This window comes from Eubalaena glacialis, chromosome X, assembly GCF_028564815.1.
Source record: "Eubalaena glacialis isolate mEubGla1 chromosome X, mEubGla1.1.hap2.+ XY, whole genome shotgun sequence".
NCBI classification, from domain to species: domain Eukaryota; kingdom Metazoa; phylum Chordata; class Mammalia; order Artiodactyla; family Balaenidae; genus Eubalaena; species Eubalaena glacialis.
This window is the reverse complement of record NC_083736.1, coordinates 136,518,836-136,538,251: the sequence shown is the minus strand read 5'-3', so window position 1 is coordinate 136,538,251 and position 19,416 is coordinate 136,518,836. Positions and strand designations below refer to the sequence as shown.

The 19,416-nt window shown below is 55.1% G+C and overlaps 1 protein-coding gene across 3 annotated transcripts; it reads right to left on the bottom strand.

Annotated features, from left to right (window-relative positions):
- Nucleotides 1-9,243: 9,243 nt before the first annotated feature.
- ZFP92 (ZFP92 zinc finger protein) lies at nucleotides 9,244-18,194 on the bottom strand. Of its 3 annotated transcripts, none has more exons than XM_061179034.1 (5): nucleotides 17,760-18,194; nucleotides 12,619-12,749; nucleotides 12,302-12,428; nucleotides 11,133-11,237; nucleotides 9,244-10,793 (listed from the first exon to the last, which is right to left on the bottom strand). In XM_061179034.1, exons 2-5 carry the CDS (start codon nucleotides 12,649-12,651, stop codon nucleotides 9,526-9,528), a joined length of 1,533 nt encoding a protein of 510 aa, XP_061035017.1. In that variant the 5' UTR covers nucleotides 12,652-12,749; nucleotides 17,760-18,194; the 3' UTR covers nucleotides 9,244-9,525. The 3 variants fall into 3 exon arrangements, with proteins under 3 accessions (XP_061035017.1, XP_061035018.1, XP_061035019.1); XM_061179035.1 differs by having other exon boundaries at nucleotides 12,619-12,746; XM_061179036.1 differs by lacking the exons at nucleotides 12,619-12,749; nucleotides 17,760-18,194 and having other exon boundaries at nucleotides 11,133-11,942; nucleotides 12,302-12,380.
- Between the last annotated feature and the right edge of the window lie 1,222 nt (nucleotides 18,195-19,416).

Genomic DNA, 19,416 nt, shown 5'->3' with positions numbered 1-19,416 from the left:
CTTGGTTTTATAATACAATTTAAATGAAAGGTTATACAATTTAATTTTTAATAATTTAACAATCAACTCTCAAAATTCCCGAACTTTTAACATCTATTGGAATGGCTAAAATACAAATGACTGACCATACTGAGTGCTGGCGAGGATGGGGAAGAACCGGAAGTCTCAGGCACTGCTGGTGGGGATGGGAGACGGGACAGACCCTTAGGAAAGCAGTTTGGCTGGGCCTTAAGATGTTAAACATGCACCTACCATAATGACCCAATGATTCCACTCCTGGGTATCTATTTACCCAAGAGAAATGCATTCATGCGTCCACACAAAGACTCGAACACCTCTGCTCACGGCAGCTCTAGTCATCGCCACCTCGGGTCCCTGGGCCGGTGAATGGTGGGAGGGACCTCGTGCATGCACACCGCCGAACGTGGCTGTGCGGTAGACCGAGCTCTTGAGACCCAGCACTTCGAGGGGACTCACAGTGACTACGCTGCACGTCAGGGCCAGACCCAAAGAGTCAACTCCACCGCTCCAGCTCGCCCTGGCCGGCCACCTGGCCCTCGTCAGGAAGCGCCACTGGCTCACAAGCCACATCCGTGTCTGCCAGTGGGGACGAAGCTGTGATCAAGAGCATACCTGATTGAAAACAGGACGATCCAGGCAGAGGGACAAGGTGACGAGGACAGAATCTGGACCAGGCCATGCAGAAGCCTGGAGCAGCCCGGAGACGTGTTTCCTCGGGGGGCCCGCAGGCCGTGAGGCACCGTGCGCACAGCACTTCAGCTTGTATCTTTATGAATCCCATCTGTCTATCTTCTTTTGGGTCACTTTTTGGTCTTTTTTTCCTAATTTCTTAAGAGAAACACTAACCTCCTTTGTGAGCTTCCATCTCGAATAACTAAGGCGCTCAAAGGCTGCAGTTTTGCCCTGAATGAGATTTTCCTGCGTCCCGTAGGTTTGCCATTAAATGTTCCTCCTTGCTTTGCGTTAGGAGATGCTTTCTAATTTCAGTTTTCATTTCCTCACCCATCTACTGCTTGCATAGTAGAGTTTGTCTTAATTTCCAAGTTGTTGAGACTTTGTGGTCATTTTTATTGTGTATTTCTAATTGTTTTGGATAATGGTCTGAGGGTGTGTTGCTTAAGGTTTTTTGGGGGGGCTTCATTAGTTTTTTAGGGCAGTTGTAACAAAGTACCACAAATCGGAAAGAAATTTCCCTTTTTTATAAAGGTCCAGTCCTATTGGATTAGGGCCCACCTGACTGACCTCTTCTGTACTTGACCACCTCTGTGAATCCTGGTCTGCAAAGAAGGTCACATGCTGAGGTCTTGAAAAACAGGGCCAGTAGGACATCTATAGATGTGCATGTGCGTGTGTGTGTGTGTGCGTGTGTGTGCGTGTGTGTGCATGGAATCGGCTTATGCAGTTGTGGTCCAAAGGCCATCTGGAGGCAGAATCCCTTCCTCTTCGGATGACCTCAGTATTTTGTCATAAGACCTTCAGCCGATTGCATGCAGCCCGCCCACATTATGGAGAGCGATCTGCTTTGCTCCAAGTCTACCGATTTCCCTGTTAATCTCACCTAAAAAGTCCGTTCACAGTGACATCTAGACGGATGTTTGACTGAACACTGAGAACCCTAGCCTTGCCAACCTGACACAGAAACCCTCCAGCACAATGACCTCATCCGTGGAGATGGACCCGCACACTTTGCAAAGTGACCGCCCACCACTGATTCCTTCATCTCCTCTTCTTTCCTGAGGCCTCTGCCCTGGGTGGTGTGCTAGGCAGTTTCTGCGTCCTCACTCTCCTTTCCCTGCTGGGTGAGTGGCTGTGGCTGGGAACAGGCCCCACTGGCTGCAGCGCCCCTGGCCTGCACAGGTCTCCAGATTCCAGCTTCCAGAGTTGCCCCCCTCCCGACGGAGTGTCCTGAGGGGAATTCAGGATGGAGAAAAACAGGATGCTGACCCTAGATAGTTAAGATGCATATCAAGGGGATGATTTCAGTGAGCCCAGACTCTTGAACCTCCCCATACATAGAAAAGCACGAAATTCGTTAACTTGAGATGGCTGTTTTTTGTGATTAGCAGTAATCTTTTGATGTTTGACTACATGTTTTTTGTTGGTTTGTTTTTTAAAGCAAAACTTCCTGTATATCGTGGCTCCTCCTTTACCCCTTCGGAGCAGTTCCTCAGAGCTCTCTGAAGGCCTGTCTCCTGGGCTATAGTCCTCAGTTATGCCCCCAAATAAAACATAATTCTCAACTTTTAGGTTGTGGGTTTTTTTGGGGTTTTTTTCAGTCGACAATCCATTTCTGCTGTGGCTGGTTCCTTCTGTTCGGAAGCTTCTAAGAGGTTCTTGCTTGTTTTCCTGGGATTTCAGGAATGTTCGCTTGGCAATGCCTGGGCCTCAGGCACCCAGTCTGGTTTGGAGCTTGGCGAGCCCACCCACTGTGTAGACGAGGGGTGAGATGTGACAGTCACCACGGTCCCAGGGAGGCCAGGAGGGGAGGGTGGGGCCCCGCAGCTCCGTGGGCCCAGCTCTGCCTGGCATCGGTCCTTGCCCCAGACCTCAGATCCACGTCCTCCCACTTAGGCCCCCTCCCCGTGGACCCTGCCCACACAGAGTCCTCTCCACGAAAGCGGAAAAGAAAGCAAACAGCTTCACTACTGAATAAGCATTAAAGCCAACTGCTTGCCATGCCCATCTCAGACCGCTGCTCATGAGATCGCAAGGCCAGAAGGAAACCTCAGCCTTTTATCCAGCCAGGCAGTACTTCCCAAGATTGCCCATCCTAGTTCAGGGCAAGTTCTCCTGGTAATCAGGGTGGCCCTCTGTGCTGGTGAATCGCCTTTATCCTCAGGACAATGACAGCTTTCTCTTGGCCTGGCGGGGAGCTAGGGTACCTTCCTGAACGTTTGCATTTCAAGGAGATGGTTCCGGGGCTCTGAAGAAGAGCTTTCCTGGCCTGTAAGGCCGGCAGGAGGCTTATTTAGGTTCACAAAGATGTACATACATCTCAAATGGCCATTTGTGATGTATGTAAATCATCTCCCTGATTCACGAAGGGGGAGGTGGCTCACCTAAGTGCTCTAAAGAAAGGGAGGTGAGAAAGGTTTCCTTCCAGCAGCTCGGCTGCAGCTTTGCCAGTCTCTCCACTGCCAGTCTTGGCCTGCAGGGCTCCTGCAGCCCCGCGCCGGCCCTCAGGCCCTCGGAGGCCTCCAGCCTGTGGACTGGTTGGGCCGGTGGCGGGGGAGCTCCGGCTGAAGGCTGCACAACGTCCCCCCTCGGCTGCCCTGTGGATCCTCAGGTGCTGCCCCACCGGACCCGCCTCTCGGGGGACACTCGGAAGTCTGATGAGGTGCGTGGCCTCTCCCTCACGAGGGCAGCTCCCTGCTCGATGAAGGGCTCGGCGTCCTCTCAAAGGCCCACGGTGGATTGTCGCTTCTCCCGGTCACCAAGCTTAGCACAACTGGGGCTCTGGGGAAAGGAGTGCTCTCGGCAAGCCTGCAGTAAGCCTTCCCAGGACGGGATGGGGCGTCTCCAGAAAGGCCTAGCGCGGGGCTGTCACGCAAAGTGGTCAGCGGACCCCATCCGTGTCGGCAGAGGTGTGGGGCGGGGTGAGGGGCAGGGCGCGGCTGGTTGTTTAGCTGCTCCAGGCTGGAGACCACGTGACGAAGAGCCCGCGGGGAGTGCGGGCACGAGGACCGGGCGGCCCCCGAGGCCCAGTCCCGCAGAAGGATGGCTGGTGACGGAGGCTGGGGAGGATGGGCCAGCGGGCCAGCCGGAAGGAGGCAGGAGGAGGCTGGAAAGCTGGAAGCTTGGAGATCAGGGATGAGGCCGAGCACAGACTCTGTGACCGGTTCTCCTGCTGACAGCTCGAAGCCTCTCTGCTCGCTCACTCCCCGACCCCGGCAGCTTGGGTACATGGAGCATCTCACCTGCCCGCCAGGGCACGTCAGAGAACCTGGAAATCCTGCTCGTGGAGAAAGAGGAGAAAAAGCAAGGAATCAACCTTTCCCCTCACATGTGCCTACCCTGGCCCGGGCCCCACGGTGGTGATGAGAGGAACCCAGCAGTCGGGAGGGAGCCTCGGCTCTTGGTGATGTGGGCAGATTTTGCCGTGGGAGAGCCTGGGTGCTGGGCCCTGCCCCTACCCACCCTGTTCCCCAACTCTGTGACCAGAAGAATTACCTCACAGGTAAACCTCAGTTTCCTCCTCTGTAAAATGGGAACAGTACAGTGGTGCCAGGAGGATGGATCGCACCCAGGGCTGGGCACACAGCAGCTGGGCAGTGAGCGTCAGCTATGATACAGCTCCTGCTACTTGGAACCCTGGCCTAGATGCTTGGCATGTCCTCTTCTCGTCATGGCCTCTGACCCTACACGCTGCCCCTGCGCACTGCCCCCATCCCTCCCCCAGCTCCCTGGGCTTCAGAATGTTCCTGTCTCTAAATGGGGGCCTCCATGTCCTAATCCCTGGACTCCGTGAATGTGACCTTCTTTGGAGAAAGGGTATCTGCAGATATATGACAAATCTTGAGATGAGGTCCTCCTGGATTAGCTGGGTGGGTCCCAAATCCAATGACAGGTACCCTTACAGGAGACAGGAGAGGAGACACAGACACAGAGAAGGAGGCGAAAGATTTGAACGGACACATCGCCCAGGAAGATATGAGTGTGGCTGACAAGGTCGCTAAAAGGTGCTCAACATCATTAGTCATCAGGGAAATGCAAATCAAAACCACAACGTGATACCACTTCACGCCCACCAGGAGGCCTAGAATCAAAAAGATGGACAAAAACAAGTGTTGGGGACGACATGGAAAATTGGACCCTCATACGCTGCTGGTGCGAAGGTAGCATGATGCGACTGCTGTGGAAAACAGTTGAACATAGAGTTACCACGTGACCCAGCAATTCCACTCCTAGCTACACACCCAAGAGAAAGGAAAACATCTGTCCACACAAAAACTTGCACACAAATGTTCACAGCAGCTTTATTGGTGAAGGCCAAAACCTGGAAACAACCCAAATGTCCATCAACAGGCATTGTGGTCCATCCACACAATGGAATAGTACTCAGCAATAAAAAACGAAGGATTGATATACACACGACAACCTGGATGAACTTCAAAATCATTATACTAAGAGGCCAGGCAAGAAGAGTGCATACTGCATGATTCCATTTACACAGAATTCTAGAAAAGGCAAACTAATGTGTACTGATAGAAATGGCAGTGGTTGTGGGGATGGGGTCGGGGGGAGGAAGGGGCAGGAAGGAGGGAGCACCCGGGGGACAAGGCAACTTTGCAGGGTGATGGGCGTATGTTTACCGTCTTCATTGCTGTGATGGTTTTACAGGTGGATACCCGTCAAAACTCATCCAATTGTACAATTTAAATATGTGCAGTTTCTTGTACACCAATTATACGTCTATAAGGCTGTCAAGAAAGATGAAGAATCAGCAACCTTCAAATCCTGGAGGGCCCCTGTGTTGTGAAGTCATGCACACACTGAGGCTAGCATAAGAGAAAACCATCTAAGTTTTCCAGATATTTGTCATAACTCCCAGGGCAAGTGGGAGTTCCCCAAAGTGCCATTTGAGGCGGCTCATGTCAAAGCATCATGAGTGGTGGGCTGCTGCCATTCATTCCCATAGGTGAACACCCAATGAGCGTCAGAACTGTCTAGATGACTCTAGTGTGTATACTTGGTGGTCATCCATGTGTAAATTCACACACTCCAGCAGTTACCATCTGCGTCAACTTTTTTCCTCCTTGATCTTAGAATAATTCTTTCATGTTTTAAAAAAAATTACTCCTCCTCAGGAACCAGCTAGAGACCAAACTTCTTCACCTGGCATCCCTGGCTCTCTGCCCTCTGGTTCTAATGACCTTTTACCCTATGACTGCCCTACAGAAAGCACTCCGCCCTTCTAGGGTTCCTGAAAGCACCACACGCTCCCTGTGCTTTACTCCAACCCACTGGAAGCCCCTCGACCTCTGCTTCCTGTCCTGAGAGTTCGCCCGCTACTTAGTCCTACCCTGACCTCCAGAGACGGCGTGTCACCCCTTGCTACCTAACCAGGCGTAGACTTAGCAGCCCCAACTGAAAGCCACTGTGTCCCGCCACTGAGGAAGGGAGTGAAGAGGCGGGGTCCGGGCAGCTTCAAAAAGCAGAGCAAGTCTTGCAGGCAATCTAAGCAAAGGTTCTAAGACACCATCCATGCTGTTTCAGGGTGGCTGCCCTTGGTCCCCGTGCAGCTCCACTTCAAGGGTTCCCGCCTTCCCTTTGCAGGGGCCAAGGGGCGCTCAGACATGCTCTCTCGGCTTCCCCCCACGCCTAGGTCAGCGGCCTTTCCTGAGACCTTTCACCCAATTGCTAGCCGTTACTTCAAACCGCAGTAGATGCCGTCTCCACCAGAGGGTGCCGTTCAAGGCCAACACCCAGACCTTCCTTATTTGTCTGCACCCAAAGTAAATGAATTCAGTTGGGACAGTTTACCAGTTACGTGAAGATACTGCCACGGCACTTAAACAGCTCTTGAAAAGTGTCCAAAGTTTCAAAGGGCAAATGATGTGCTATGGGCTGGTCCAGCGTCTTGCAAGTTCATCTCTGGAGCGGAAGCCCAGTCCAGAAGTGTGAAGGGGCTGGCATCCAGGGACGTTGTGGTGGTGGTGGGGGCCTGGAAAGCAGACAGGACATCCCCCAAGAGTCTCAGCTTTTATACTCCAGTCGTCGTCAGAAAGCAAGTGCGGGCCACCATCGCAGTCCCCCACCCTGCCTGGTGGGAGCCCGATTTCAAGGCACTGTAGAGGGAAAAATGCAAGCATCCTCTCCAGACACTCTCTGGCTGATTCCACGCGACACCCGTTCAGTTTCTGTTGCACATCTGATTGATGACCACATCTAAAAGAAAATGATACTCAAAACTGCATCAGAGTGAACATCTAATGATCAGGAGTGAGGTTAGATGGAGAATTGACAAACCAAAGATGCATTACTATTATAAATGTCATGTATCTGGGTAAGCATTTGGAGACCTTGGAGCCTTTCAGGGCACTCTGAGACCGGAGTGCAGGTGCCTGGCATCTCTCCCGGCAAGTCCACTTCCTGTTGAAAACACTGGACATCACGACCCCCGCCTCCAGTATCTAGTCATCTCTGGGTGGGTCCAAGGTGAAAAAAAGGCACTCATGTTAAAAATCGAGTTAGCTTATCCAGTAGAACCAATGCGATGATGCTATGCTGGGGAGATACAACTCTTCTTTATTAAAAGTTGGTTGCTGACTGGCCCATGAGAGCGAAGCTGTTCACTTCCTAGAGCGATGGAAATGGACGGCAGTGCGCACGGATCTACGCTCTTACCGGGGCCTGTCACGTAGCAATTGTTGCCCCAATCCTGGGCAGCCCCGGCTGAACAAAAAAGAGGCCGGAGCCCAAGCACAAGGCCTCAGGCACCGTCCCCTGCCCTGCATGGGGATTGGTCTACTGAAGCCCTGCCGCCTAAGCAAGCATTGTGTGCACCTCATATAAACACATGCTTCCCAGCTACCTTACCATGGATTCCAAAGACACCACTCCTAATACTTCTTTTTCTATCGGAAAACCCAAGGTTGCAGATACTTTCCACTGCCGCAAGGTAAGGCTGGAGCTGACTGTGGTCTAGAACCTGAGTTCAATGTGCTAAGGGGGCAACACTCATTTCACAAGTATTTACTAAGTGCCAAGCTCTGGGCTCAAAGACAACGTGACATGCAGAGCACAAGGAGGCTATGAGACAAGAGCAAGTTACAACTCTGGAACTTTCCATAAGTCACAGGTGTGTACAGTCATTTTAATATATCTAGATAAAACTTCTCTATCTATATAAAACTCCTCGATCTCTCTGTCTGTCTCTCTCACTTCTGGAGTCGTCCTAGCAGTTGGAGCTCCAAGCGGCATGCGCAGAAGGAGCCCTGTGTCTCCAGGTTTTCCCACACCCTCCTGATGGTGTCTGGCAGGGAAAGTGCGTGCTTCTCAAAGGCCCAGTGGGGGGCCTCCATCACACCCACCTGCCCTCGGGCAGCCTGTGGCAGTGGCGAAGGGGGCTGGAAGGAGGTGGCGAGCCAACTGGGACGCCGGGCTGAGAACGGCAAGCGGCAGAACTCCTGGTCCCAGCTCTGGGGCCAGTGTGAGCAGACAGGATGGAACCTGCCAGCAGCTGCCCCCCCAGGCGGCACGAGGTCTCCCTGGAGAGTCTCCCATGGCCGGCAGTAAAGTGCCACTTGAAGGGTCCACCCCATCCCTACGGGGCTAAGGCCGGGGGCGGGGAGTGAGAAGAGGGGCCAGCACACTAACTGGTGTCGGGCCTGGGGCGGCCCCCTCTCTCCTGCCTGAGGCCTTCTCAGAGAGTTGGACAGATTCTTATTTAAGGAGTGATTACCTGACACTTCCATATGGCAAAAATCTCTATCTTTGACTTACATTACCCCTGAAGGCAAAAACATTCAAAGCAACTGAACCTCTAATATTTTAAGAAATGTCACGTGAAAGAGAGCTGAGGAGAGAGAGCCATTACTGGGCACGTTCTGTGCAAATTCCTGACCCGGCCGCTTTCCTCCTGATTGGCACCAGCCACAAGGGACGGCTGCTGCAGGGGGAGCAGCTAACTTTGGAGCTTTAGGCACTGAGGGTGGGGAGAAGGGGCGGAGAGGCCAGTGCGGCCTTTGCAGGCAGGGTCTGAACGCAGCAGGTGGGGTGAGCCCAGGGGCTCAGGGTGTGGGGAGGACACCAAAGGCAGCAGGGCAGCTGGTGGCAGCTGGGAGGGACCAGAGCCAAAGGGCTCCTCTCTTGGGGTGGAGAAGCCAAGAGTCTCCAGGCCTCATCCTCTCCGCAGGGCCCAGGCCAGCCATCTGGCAGAATCCCCTGAGCTCCCAGAAGATGGGGTCTGGTGCTGCTCCTCCCAGAAGCAGGGTGTCCTGTGCCTTCCCGCCGAGGAGATGCCACTCTTCAGGGGCTGCCGACGCGGGCACATGCAGTTGCCCGAGTCCTTTTCCAGACCATTTCTAGATGAATTTTACGTGATGTCACAGTCCAGCCACAGCCTCGCTGTGGAGCCCACAAATTTTGAATGCCCTCAGGTCCCTCCCACTATTAAGCTATTAAAGGATTAAAGTGCTTTTCGTGTCTTCTACCTGGAAACGCTAACAAGTCTTTGGGTGAAGTGAAGGCCCCCACGAGAGGAGATGGGCCACTCCTCCCTAATTCAAGGCACCCGCTCCCTCCCACCCACAGCACTCAGGCCCCAGGCACATGGGGCAAGAGCACTTTCAGCGGCTCCAGGGTGGAATACAAATGTGCGTGCACCTTGGTGGCACACACACGCCCGTGCGCACCGCACAGGAGCCGGCACGGGCGCAGGGGCCCGTCTGCCTGCGGCGCACTCGGTGCTTCAATTGCAGCATCATCAATGAGCAAAGGGAGGGGGATGAGGTGGGGAAGGTGGGCCTCATTTTAAAGCCAGCCCTCCCACAGTGCACCCCGTCAGAAGGCGCTGGGGGCGGTGGCGTGGGAGGAGTCTGGACGGAGTTTCTCGTCCTCGGGGCGGGGCTCCGCAGTGGCTCTCCAGAGGGCCAGGCAGGCCGGCACCTTTTCTGAGTTGCTCCCCTCCGAGAGCTTCCTTCCGCGGTGAGTTTTCGGCTTCCGGCCGAGCTGCGGTTTCCCTTTGGAAGCCTCGCCGCAGTGGCCGCAGGCGCCAGGCCGCAGGCTGCTGTGGGTGCGCCGGTGCTCCAGGAGGATGGAGCCGCTGCGGAACGCCCTCCTGCAGTCTTGACACTTGTAGGGTCTCTCCTCACTGTGCACCACCTGGTGCTTGAAGAGGTTGGATCGCCGGCTGAAGGTCTTCCCGCACTCACTGCACTCATAGGGCTTCTCACCGCTATGCACCCGCCGGTGCTGGCTGAGGCCCGAGCGCCCCCGGAAGGCCTTCCCACACTCCTTGCACTCGAATGGCTTCTCCCCACTGTGGATGCGCTGGTGGTGAATGAGCTGGGAGATGCCCTTGAAGGCTTTCGGGCACTGGCTGCACGTGTAGGGCTTCTCGCCGCTGTGTGTGCGCTGGTGCTCGATGAGGTTGGAGCTCCTGCTGAAGGCCTTGCTGCACACGCTGCACGTGTAGGGCCGCTCGCCGCTGTGGATGCGCTGGTGCTCAAGGAGTGCGAAGCTGCGCCGGAAGAGTTTCCCGCACTCGCCGCACTCGTAGGGCTTCTCACCACTGTGGATGATCTGGTGCTTGATGAGGTTGGAGCTGCGTGTGAAAGTCTTCCCGCACTCGCCACACGCATAGGGCTTCTCACCGCTGTGGATGCGCTGGTGCTCCAGGAGCGCGAAGCTGCGCCGGAAGAGTTTCCCGCACTCGCCACACTCATAGGGCTTCTCGCCACTGTGGATGATCCGGTGCTTGATGAGGTTGGAGCTCCGGCTGAAGGATTTCCCACACTGCTGACACAGGAACTGTTTCTCTGCGCCTTTGGAACCCTGCTGCCTTAGAACCAAATCCTGCCTACCTCTGCAGCTACTTCTCTGTATCTCTCTTTCCTCACCTGGGGAGCTGCCTTGGCCTTTCTCCCTGGGAGGGTCACCCCTGCTGAAACCTGTCTGTGGACAATAAGCATGTTTCCGTCTGTGCTCAAGTGTTTCCTCTGACCGCCCGGCTACCTGGCCCTTGTTGCCACCCTGAAGGTCAGCCCCTGTGAGTTCTTCTGGACAATTTTTCTGCTTTGAAATTATCGGTTTGCTCTTCATCCTGTCACCTGTAAAGACAGAGAGCACCAACCAGTGTCACCCCCTCCCTGGGCCTCTATTTAGGTTTGTTCTTCACCCTCACCCTCACTCCAAGGCTGAGAAGAGCTGAATCAGGAGTTGAGGACGAGGGAGAAGAAGCAAGATAACCGTCAGCAGAAAGGAGGGCAAGAGGGGAGGAGACGGCAACAAGCTAGAAATATCAGAGCTGGTGTGAGACAGGGGACTCCATGACAGATTTCAATCTGCCACGAAAGAGAAGGTCCCACCCAAAGTGGCCATGCCACCCTCCATCAGCCGCTGCTCTTTGCCAATGGCTTAGGCAAGCCGACAAAGTGCCCCTCACTCACCTGCCTGCATCCCTGTGGTGGTCCCCATCCTGTGGACGTCTGCTACCCAGGGCCCCTCTCCTCGCTCTAGCCGGGAGACCAGGTGAGGCTTGGAGGATGAAAACCCTGTCCATGAAAAGGAAGCAGGTTAGTCACTCCTGGACTCAGTCCAGCATTAGTATCTTCAGGAACAGAGAATGAAGAACTCTCTAGAAAGTGCCACTGGGAAGGTCCAGAGAAACGGCAGAGTCCCTCTAAGGAAGCAAGGTGCTCTGAGTGTACAGGGGTCAGGCATGCACGGTGAATCTTAAGTAGGTGGTGATTCAGCCCAAGAGGATAATGATGTTATTATTTGGCCTGCAGGACGGGCTGGCTTGTGGGAAATGGGGGATCAGTGTGGAGACCCTGAAGGACAAACAGAAGGTTGGAGCAAGGCCCCAGGCAGTATCAAGAAGCAGACAGAGCTGAAGGGCTGCCTGTGCCCCGAAAGCCAAAGCCCCCTGTTTCACCATCAAACAGAGCAGATGTCTCTGTTCCTTATGCCAGACTCCACTGAGGAATCCACAACTTCCCTGGGGAACCCCGGATCTGCCTGATAAGGGTCAAAAACAACCAAGGGGAAGAAGCTAGTCTCCCTCTGTGGGGTTAGATGACTGAGGTGGAATCTGTAGAGTCTAAAAGAAGAAACAGAACAAAAGGATCCCCTGCAACCCCAAAGGCAGGGGCGCAGTGGGGGAGCATGCCCCAGCTCTTTCCCGATTTCTCCAAGTCCTGGGCCTCTATGTCCTGGGCTCTCTGTGGCTTGATGCAAGGAACAGATGCTTGTAAACCCTAGAACATGAAACGAATGTAAAGGCAACCTTGGTAAAAATGAAATAAGTATACATTAATGTATATAAATATTCAAGGCTAATTTGCATCTATCTTTTGGGTAGAAGAGATTTTGTTAACTCGTGATTTTATATCAAAATAAGTTTGACGGGGGCCCACGCATTTACCTAAAACACCTACAAGCCCAAACCATTTAGCTAAACACTGCGCTATTGAGGTAAAAGTTGGGCGTCAATGGATTACTGACCTGATGGGGAAATGCATGTATTCTTGGACTCACAGTAACCAACAAGCAAAGAAGCTCAGAAATAAACAGTTCAGACACAGGGTGGGAGCCTGGCTGTGTGTGAGGTCCTTACCCAGTGACACCAAGTGGTGGTAGTTCTCCAGCATCACTCGCTTGTAGAGCGTCCTTTGTCTGAGATCCAGAAGCTTCCATTCTGTCTTGGTGAAGTACACAGACACGTCCTCAAAAGATACTGGCACCTAAAACAACCCATTGCTGTGGCTTCAGGGGAATTCACCTCCGTGGGTCCCAGGATGAGCTGGCAGCAACTAAACATGGGGTGGGGGGGCCCTGGAGAGCTCGGCAACAGCTGTGAGGATGGGATAGGAGGAAGCGGCAGAGAGAGGCTGCTGGGGGAGATGCCGCCCACAGTCAGGGAGCCCCACTCACCTTGCGTCTCGCCATCAGGAGCATGGCTGCCATTGCAGGGGCGCAGAGACGCTAATGTGCAGAGAGCCAGGTGTGAGCTGAGCCCATGCGCTGAGTGTGACCTCGTCCAGATAGGGTCCCAATCAGAGCTGCTGGGGGATAGGACTTCAGCATATCTTTTGGGGGGGACACAATTCAACCCATAACACTTTCTCAAACTGAGCTTCTGTCCCCTCTCTTCACCAGACAAGGATTCCGTCTCCTCGTTCTGGGCCTGCCTAGCCAGGCATTCAAGGGAGTGTGTTTCTTCTTTCCTTTTTCTCATTTCCTTCCTCTCTCAGCCCTCCTCCCACGTGGCCAGCGCCCCAATCCTGACTTTCTAGCCATCCCTGGAAGCCCCACTGCCACCCCCTTGCCCCCTGAGGTCGGGGTTCTTAAAGAAAAATTCCAGGGGGAGGGTGATGGTGGTGGGATGAATTGGGAGTTTGGGATTGAGATATATACACTACTATGTATAAAATAGAGAACTAATAAGAACCTGCTGTATAAAAAAATTAAATTAAATTAAATTAAAAAAAAACAAGAAAAACTCCAAACACGCATACCTCCTTCACCTGCAAACAGACTTGCTCTCAAGGAAAGAGAAAGACCAAGCTAGTGGGATGCAAGAGGGAGGGCCCCCCGCATCGCTGGGGGAGGGGTAGCGTTCAGGCCGAGAGCTGCGGGCTGGGGGTGAATAAAGAGAGTAGCTGGCCAATGGCATGGCCCATACCCGGCCCTGAGATGGGCCCTAGCTGGGCGGTCATGGTGCTGAAAATTGGAGCGGGGTGGGGGGTGGGAGGGGCAGAAGGTGAGGCTGCCTGGGGCTCACGCTAAGGTAGGAAGAGCGTATCACCAACCAAGTGGACAGAATCAGACTTCTCCACATCAGCCCTCAATGCCAGAAGACAGTGGGGCAAAAGAAAGTTTGCTCCAAGGATATGTCCACCCAACTGGCGGCCACAACATGGGAGTCGCGGGCGGAGGAGCGGAGGAGACAGGCAGTGGCAGGGGGAGGGAGGGAGTGGGCGTCACAGCCTGCTTTTGCCCCAGGAGAGAGGGCAAGGGGATGGGGTCCTCGAGGCAAGTTAAATCGCCCCAAATTCCCTTATCACCTGTGATGAGCCGTCAGCTAACACTGGCCCAGAATAAACAAATGAATGCATGTCTGATGGAGAAGTTTATACTAATCAGAGAGAAAGAATCTCTTAAGGTCGAATGGATGCGAAAACCATTAGGTGAAGCCTGAGGGGGAAGGGTCGGCCATATGATGTCTTCCCCATTTACTGCTGGTCGCAAGAGAGGAAGCGAACCTAATGGTGGGACAGAAGTGGGATGTCCCCTTGGTGGGGATGCCCAGGAGGGCTCTTGCCGAAGCCTGACCTGATTCTAATGCAGCCTTGGGGCCCAACATCCAGTTTACAGCGGACCCTGGGGACAGAGGGACCAGTTAAAGGCACCACAAGTGGGGCGCCCAATCCAGAAGGTGGGCTGTTCCCTGGTCTCCTCTGCAAATCAGTGTCACGGGGGAAAGAGGAGGCTGGGTAAGGAGATTGTTCTGGATGAAAAGAGATTTAAGGGGCCAACAGCCAAGTGCAATGGGAGTCTTTGATGAGATGCTGGTGTGAACAAAAGAGGAGTCAAAGGCATTGCGGAGAGTGGAGGGTGAGAGCGGGGCCACTGCTGCCCATGTGTTGGATGGATAGTGGCACCAGGTCATGGAAGAAAATGTCCTTTTCAAGAGACACATCGCACCATTTGGGGAGAATAGGGCGTGTGAAGTGACTTTAAAGTGTTTCAACAAATACAAAAGACAGAAGGAAAGAGAGGGAGGGAGGGAGGAAGAGAGAGAGTGAGAGAGAGAGAGAGAGAGAGAGCGAGCGAGGTGGGGGGGGGGACCCAAGCAAATAAGGCAAGCTGGAGCTGGAGGCCACTGTTAACCCTGGGAGGTGGGTACCAGGCTTGGTTAGACTATTCTCTCTACTTGTCTGTTTGCTTGACAGTGTTCAGAATTAAAAGGGAAAATAGTGTAGTGGTCCCTCAGTAAGTAAACAGAGTTATCACCTGACCCAGCAATTCCACTCCTGGGTATATGCTCAAAAGAATCGGAAACAGTGTTTGCACAAAAATGTCCACCCATGTGAATTACCTGCAGCACAATTCACAATCGCCCGAAGGCGGAAGCAAGCCAAACGTCCATCAACAGAAGAGTAGATAACAAACCATGCTCTAGACACACGATGGAATACTATTTGGCCACAAAGAGGGATGAAATACTGATCCACGCTACCATGTGGATGAACCTAGTGTCACGATGCTAAGTGAAAAAAGCCAGACACAGGCACAAAAGGCCACATACTGCATGATTCTATTTATATGATGTAATATAATATTTCACAAGAGCTTTCTTGACCTAGTTTTGAAGTTATGACTAGAAACTCTTTCTCCTTGGCCTTCACAAGCAGTTTGCTAAGCTTGCGAAGTTTCCCACCCCACCCACCTCCCATAGCAAACCCCTCTCTCCGGGGCCACTAAACCCAGGCCCCAACCCCTCCTTATCGGGGTCTCACACTCGGTGGCCAGGTACCAGACAACTAGGGACAGCTCCTACGCACCGGAGCCTGTGAAACCATTCAAACTGGCCACTGCCCAGGGACCCCAAGGACACTAGCTACCCCTACCCAGGTGCGCCATCCCTCGTGGCAGCCATCCCTCCTTCTGCCTGTCATCTCTCCAGAGTGTCACTGTCCTGTGGCTCGCTATAAAAAAAACCTTTAAACCTTATAAAACATATGACATGTCCAGAGTCCTAGGTAAATCCAGAGAGTCAGAGAGCAGATCTGGGTGCCAGGGGTTGGGATTGGGTGGGGGGGGGTGTTGACTGCTTCATGAGGACAGGGTCTCTTTTTGGGGTGATAAAAATATTTTGGAGGTCGATGGTGGTGATGGCTGCACAAAGTTGCAAATATACTTAGTGTCGCTGTCAAGTGGTCATCCTTTTGTCCACAGGCCAGACATGTTTCATTGGGACACACCATCAGTCACAGGGGGACCTGCACCAGCTAAAGGTGTGGGGAGGGATGAATACTCATAATAGCAAGGGTTTTCAGACTAGCATCAAATTGTTTTGAGACACATCACAAGCTTGTTTTTTCTCTATCACGACTGTACTGCCAGGTCACCATCCATTTTGAAAAATACAGAAAAGCTGAAAAAGAAGAGGTGTTATTCTGTAATCCCCCATCCCAAGACATGGTGCAGTGCAAGCCCCCAAGAGAGAAGAAACGAGCTGTGCCCGCCGAGAGAAACGCCACGGACAGGGTTCGCCTGTAGACGGAGACCAGCGCTCAAGGTCAGCACCACGAGGCGCGTCGGAGGCGCCGGCCAGCGATGTGCTCACACACAGCAGTGTCTATCCTTGAGACCTAATGCCCCAAAGGCAGCATAATTTCAAATCCTGGAAAGACACACGACAAGCCCTGTTCTCACAGACCCTAATGCCCCATCATCCCCGCGTGGTAACGGGGAGACACTCCCAAGCAGGAATGGAAGGAAGGATATGGAAGGAGCTTGCGGAACTGGAGAGTGGCTTCTCCTGAGACCCTTTGACGTCGGTGGGCCTCCAGAGCGGAGGAGAAGCTGAAGGATGATTCTAGACCCCGACGCTCAGATTTCCCTGAAGTAGGACACCGGGCACGCAGGTGAGGGTCCCTCACATAGCAGCACTTGGGGCAAGAAGCTGGGAAGGCCCGGGGAGCCAGGGTAACTGGGTGCCCCTCCCACACCGGTCCGCCCCACGGAGGGAGCAGACCCCCAGGCCGCTCGCTGAGCCCAGCCGAAGTAAAGCCGAGTATACGCGGAGCAGGCGGCGGGACGCGGAGAGCCTGAAACGACGTGGCCCCCAGAGGGAGAAGAAGCCAGTGGGCTTCAGCGTTGATGTCTTTGGAAGACCACAAGATGGGGCTATTTCCCCAGAAAAAGAAAACAGAAAACAAACAAACAAACAAACAACAATAGGAAAGGCATTCATCAGTCCCACTTAGGCCGGATCAGGAATTGGGGCGTTCTCGTCTGCGAGGAGGGATAAGCAGGGCCACTAGGGTTGGGCTTCTTCCTTCCTGCTGCAACTTCCTCTGGTGTTTGGTAACTCAAGACCCCAACTGCCTCCTCTCGGCCCCACGCAGCATTCCCTGAGACCTGTGTCACCTGCCACCCACCTGGTGGAAAGGCCGGAGGCCCCAGGCCGTGGGGGGCCCAGCCTCAGCCCGGAGCAGAGATCCAGCCTGGGAGCTGCCCCAGGTCAGCCCAGGGCCATCCCTGCTGCCCGGCCAAGCAAAGCCCTCTGAGGAGCAACTCTGCAACCCGTGTCTCCAGGCCCTGCCCCTCCCGGGGCAGAGGCTGACCCGGACAGAAAGAGGCCACCTGCTGCCAGCCCTTCCTGGGGTGCCCATCTCCTGACCTTGCCCTCTTCTCTCCCTGCTCTGGCCACGCACCAGGCCACCCCTGCCTTTGCACGGGCTGTCCCCTCTGCCCAGAATGCTCTCTCACCTCCTTCAAGTTTTTCGGAAATGTTGCCTTCTAACCACACTACTTAAACTCGCAGCCCGACCGCTCACCTCCCTTCCCTTGCTCCATTTTTCCCCCGCGGCATTTATCACTGGTTAACGTACTCTGTAGTTCTTAATTTGAAACGTTTACTCTTTATTGCCTGTGTCCTGCCACTAGAATTGGACCCCCGAGCAGGGCTTTGCGGTTTTGTTCCCCGAGGATATATCTGCAGTGCCCGCAGCCCGGCCCGCAGGCGTGCTTCGCAGCTGTCTGTTGGACGGGAGGGCTGCCACAGCTGGCCCTGCATGGCAGCCCCGCACACTTTCCCGCTCGGCCAGCCCAGCTCTTGCCCTTGCGGTCCTTCCGTCCGGCCCCTGGCTTCCTCTTCTTGTACCTTCCCCTGGCGTGCTCGTCCCCGCCGACCCTCCACACCACCGAGGGGCACAAACCCCCAACCCTGAGAGCCGCAGGCGCACGTCCGGGCACCCTCAGGGCCCATGCCTGCGGACGGTTCGCCAGGTGCCCCTGGGCAGGAGTGCCGCGACCTCACGCAGAGGCGCAAAATCCAAACTTACCAGGCAGGTTGGCGTCGGGATGCTCTCCTGCCAGCCCCAGAATCAGCGGCGAACCGCAGTCGGAGGAGAGAAACTGGGAAACACGGGCTGCCCTTCCCCGGCGGGCGAAGGGGGCGGCCCCGAGGGCCGGCCGGCAGCTCTCCGCGCTCGCACTCGCCACCTCCTAGGGTGTCCCTCGGCCACCTGCCGAGAGCGGGCTCGCGGGCCTCTGGGCTGTCCTTCCCTCCTCCACCTGCCCCAGCCTCTGGGCAGGCCCGAGGCCAAGGCCGCCGCCTCCGAGAAGCCCTCCGGGGCAGCGCCCCCGGGAGGCGGCTGGGCTCCTGGCTGGGTCTCGACCTGGCAGCTGGGCGCCGCTCGGGAGGCGCGTTGTGCGGCCGTCCGTCAGTCCAGCGCGGACGAGCGGGGCCGAGGCACGGGCGGGGCCGGGGCGGCGGCGGCGTGGGAACGGGGCGCGGGGGTGGGGTGGGGTGGGGGCACGGAGCATGCGCGGCGCGGCGGGAGGAAGGGACGGCCCGTGCCCGCCCCGGCGCGCCCCGTGCCCGCCCCGGCGCGCCCCATGGGGGTTCTGGCCTGGCTCGCTGCGTACCCCGGGGCACTTCCGCTTTCAGTCTGGGCTGCTTCGAGCGCTCAGGGTCGCAGTGGTCCATCCACCGCACTCCCTCAAGGGGACAGGGGAGGGGCAGTGTTGGCTGCGCACCTCCCACGGCTCAAACTCTGGGGCTTTACTTTACGTCCATCTATCCATCCGTCCATCCATCTGGGACCCACGGGATCCCTGCGGGGTAGTCAGCACCAAGTGACCCAGCCATGGCACCCCAATAAGGGACCAGCCCACTTGAGTCAGGAGGGCAAAGATAAGAAAGTGAGGGCAGTGAGAGGGGATTCGGGGAAGAGCGGTGTGCAGACAGATGGAGAAGGAGCAGTGAAGAGCTACTGGGTGCACTGGTCTTTCCCTTGGTCCCCCCATGTGACTGTCAAACCGGGCCACAGGGTAGGCATTGGGGTCTGCATTTTCCCACAGGACTGGGGTTGAAATCCAGGGCTGACTGTGCACATGCCTGCCATTGACAGTGATGAGTTCCTCCCAAAGTTAGGAATGGGAAAAAGACTGTGGACGAAAAGCAACAAGGAAAAACAGCCGGATGGCATGTTCTGTCCGTCCCCGCCCCGGCTGTTGGGAATTGAGCACAAGGCGGGCACCTTTCCTTACACAACCAGAGCGCAGGCATCTTCTTCTCTTCAAGTGGGCCCTGGCCAGGAGAGTGCAGGCCTGCAGCGAGAAGCCCTCCCCATGCTGGTGCTCCCAGGACAGCAGCGGCCCGCCCCTGGCTTAGGGGAGAAGCTGGGATCCCCACTCAGGGTGCTTCTGGCCTCAGGGAGCAGGGTTCTCAGGGGGCCAAACGCAGCACAGCTTCAGGAGCCCTCCCCTGGAGCAGAGGCAGGGAGGTCCCCTGTGGCTCTTGGTTGTGGGCTCTGATGCCCAATCTTGTCCTCTCGCCAGGAGTCTGGCTAGACAGGCCTGGTCCTGGGCTCTAGAGGTATAATGGGGTGAATGATAGCCCCTCAGAAGATATGTGCACGCCCTAACTCCCAGAACCTGTGAATGTGAGTTTTCCAGGAAAAAACTCTTTGTAGATGTGATGAAATTCAGAATCTC

Coding starts and splice junctions, on each gene's coding strand:
- ZFP92 (XM_061179034.1), bottom strand. CDS start 12,651: ATGGCAGCCATGCTCCTGATGGCGAGACGCAAG. Junction 12,429..12,618: donor TCCTGATGGCGAGACGCAAG/GTGAGTGGGGCT, acceptor GGGTTGTTTTAG/GTGCCAGTATCTTTTGAGGA. Junction 11,238..12,301: donor CCACCACTTGGTGTCACTGG/GTAAGGACCTCA, acceptor TTTCATGGACAG/GGTTTTCATCCTCCAAGCCT.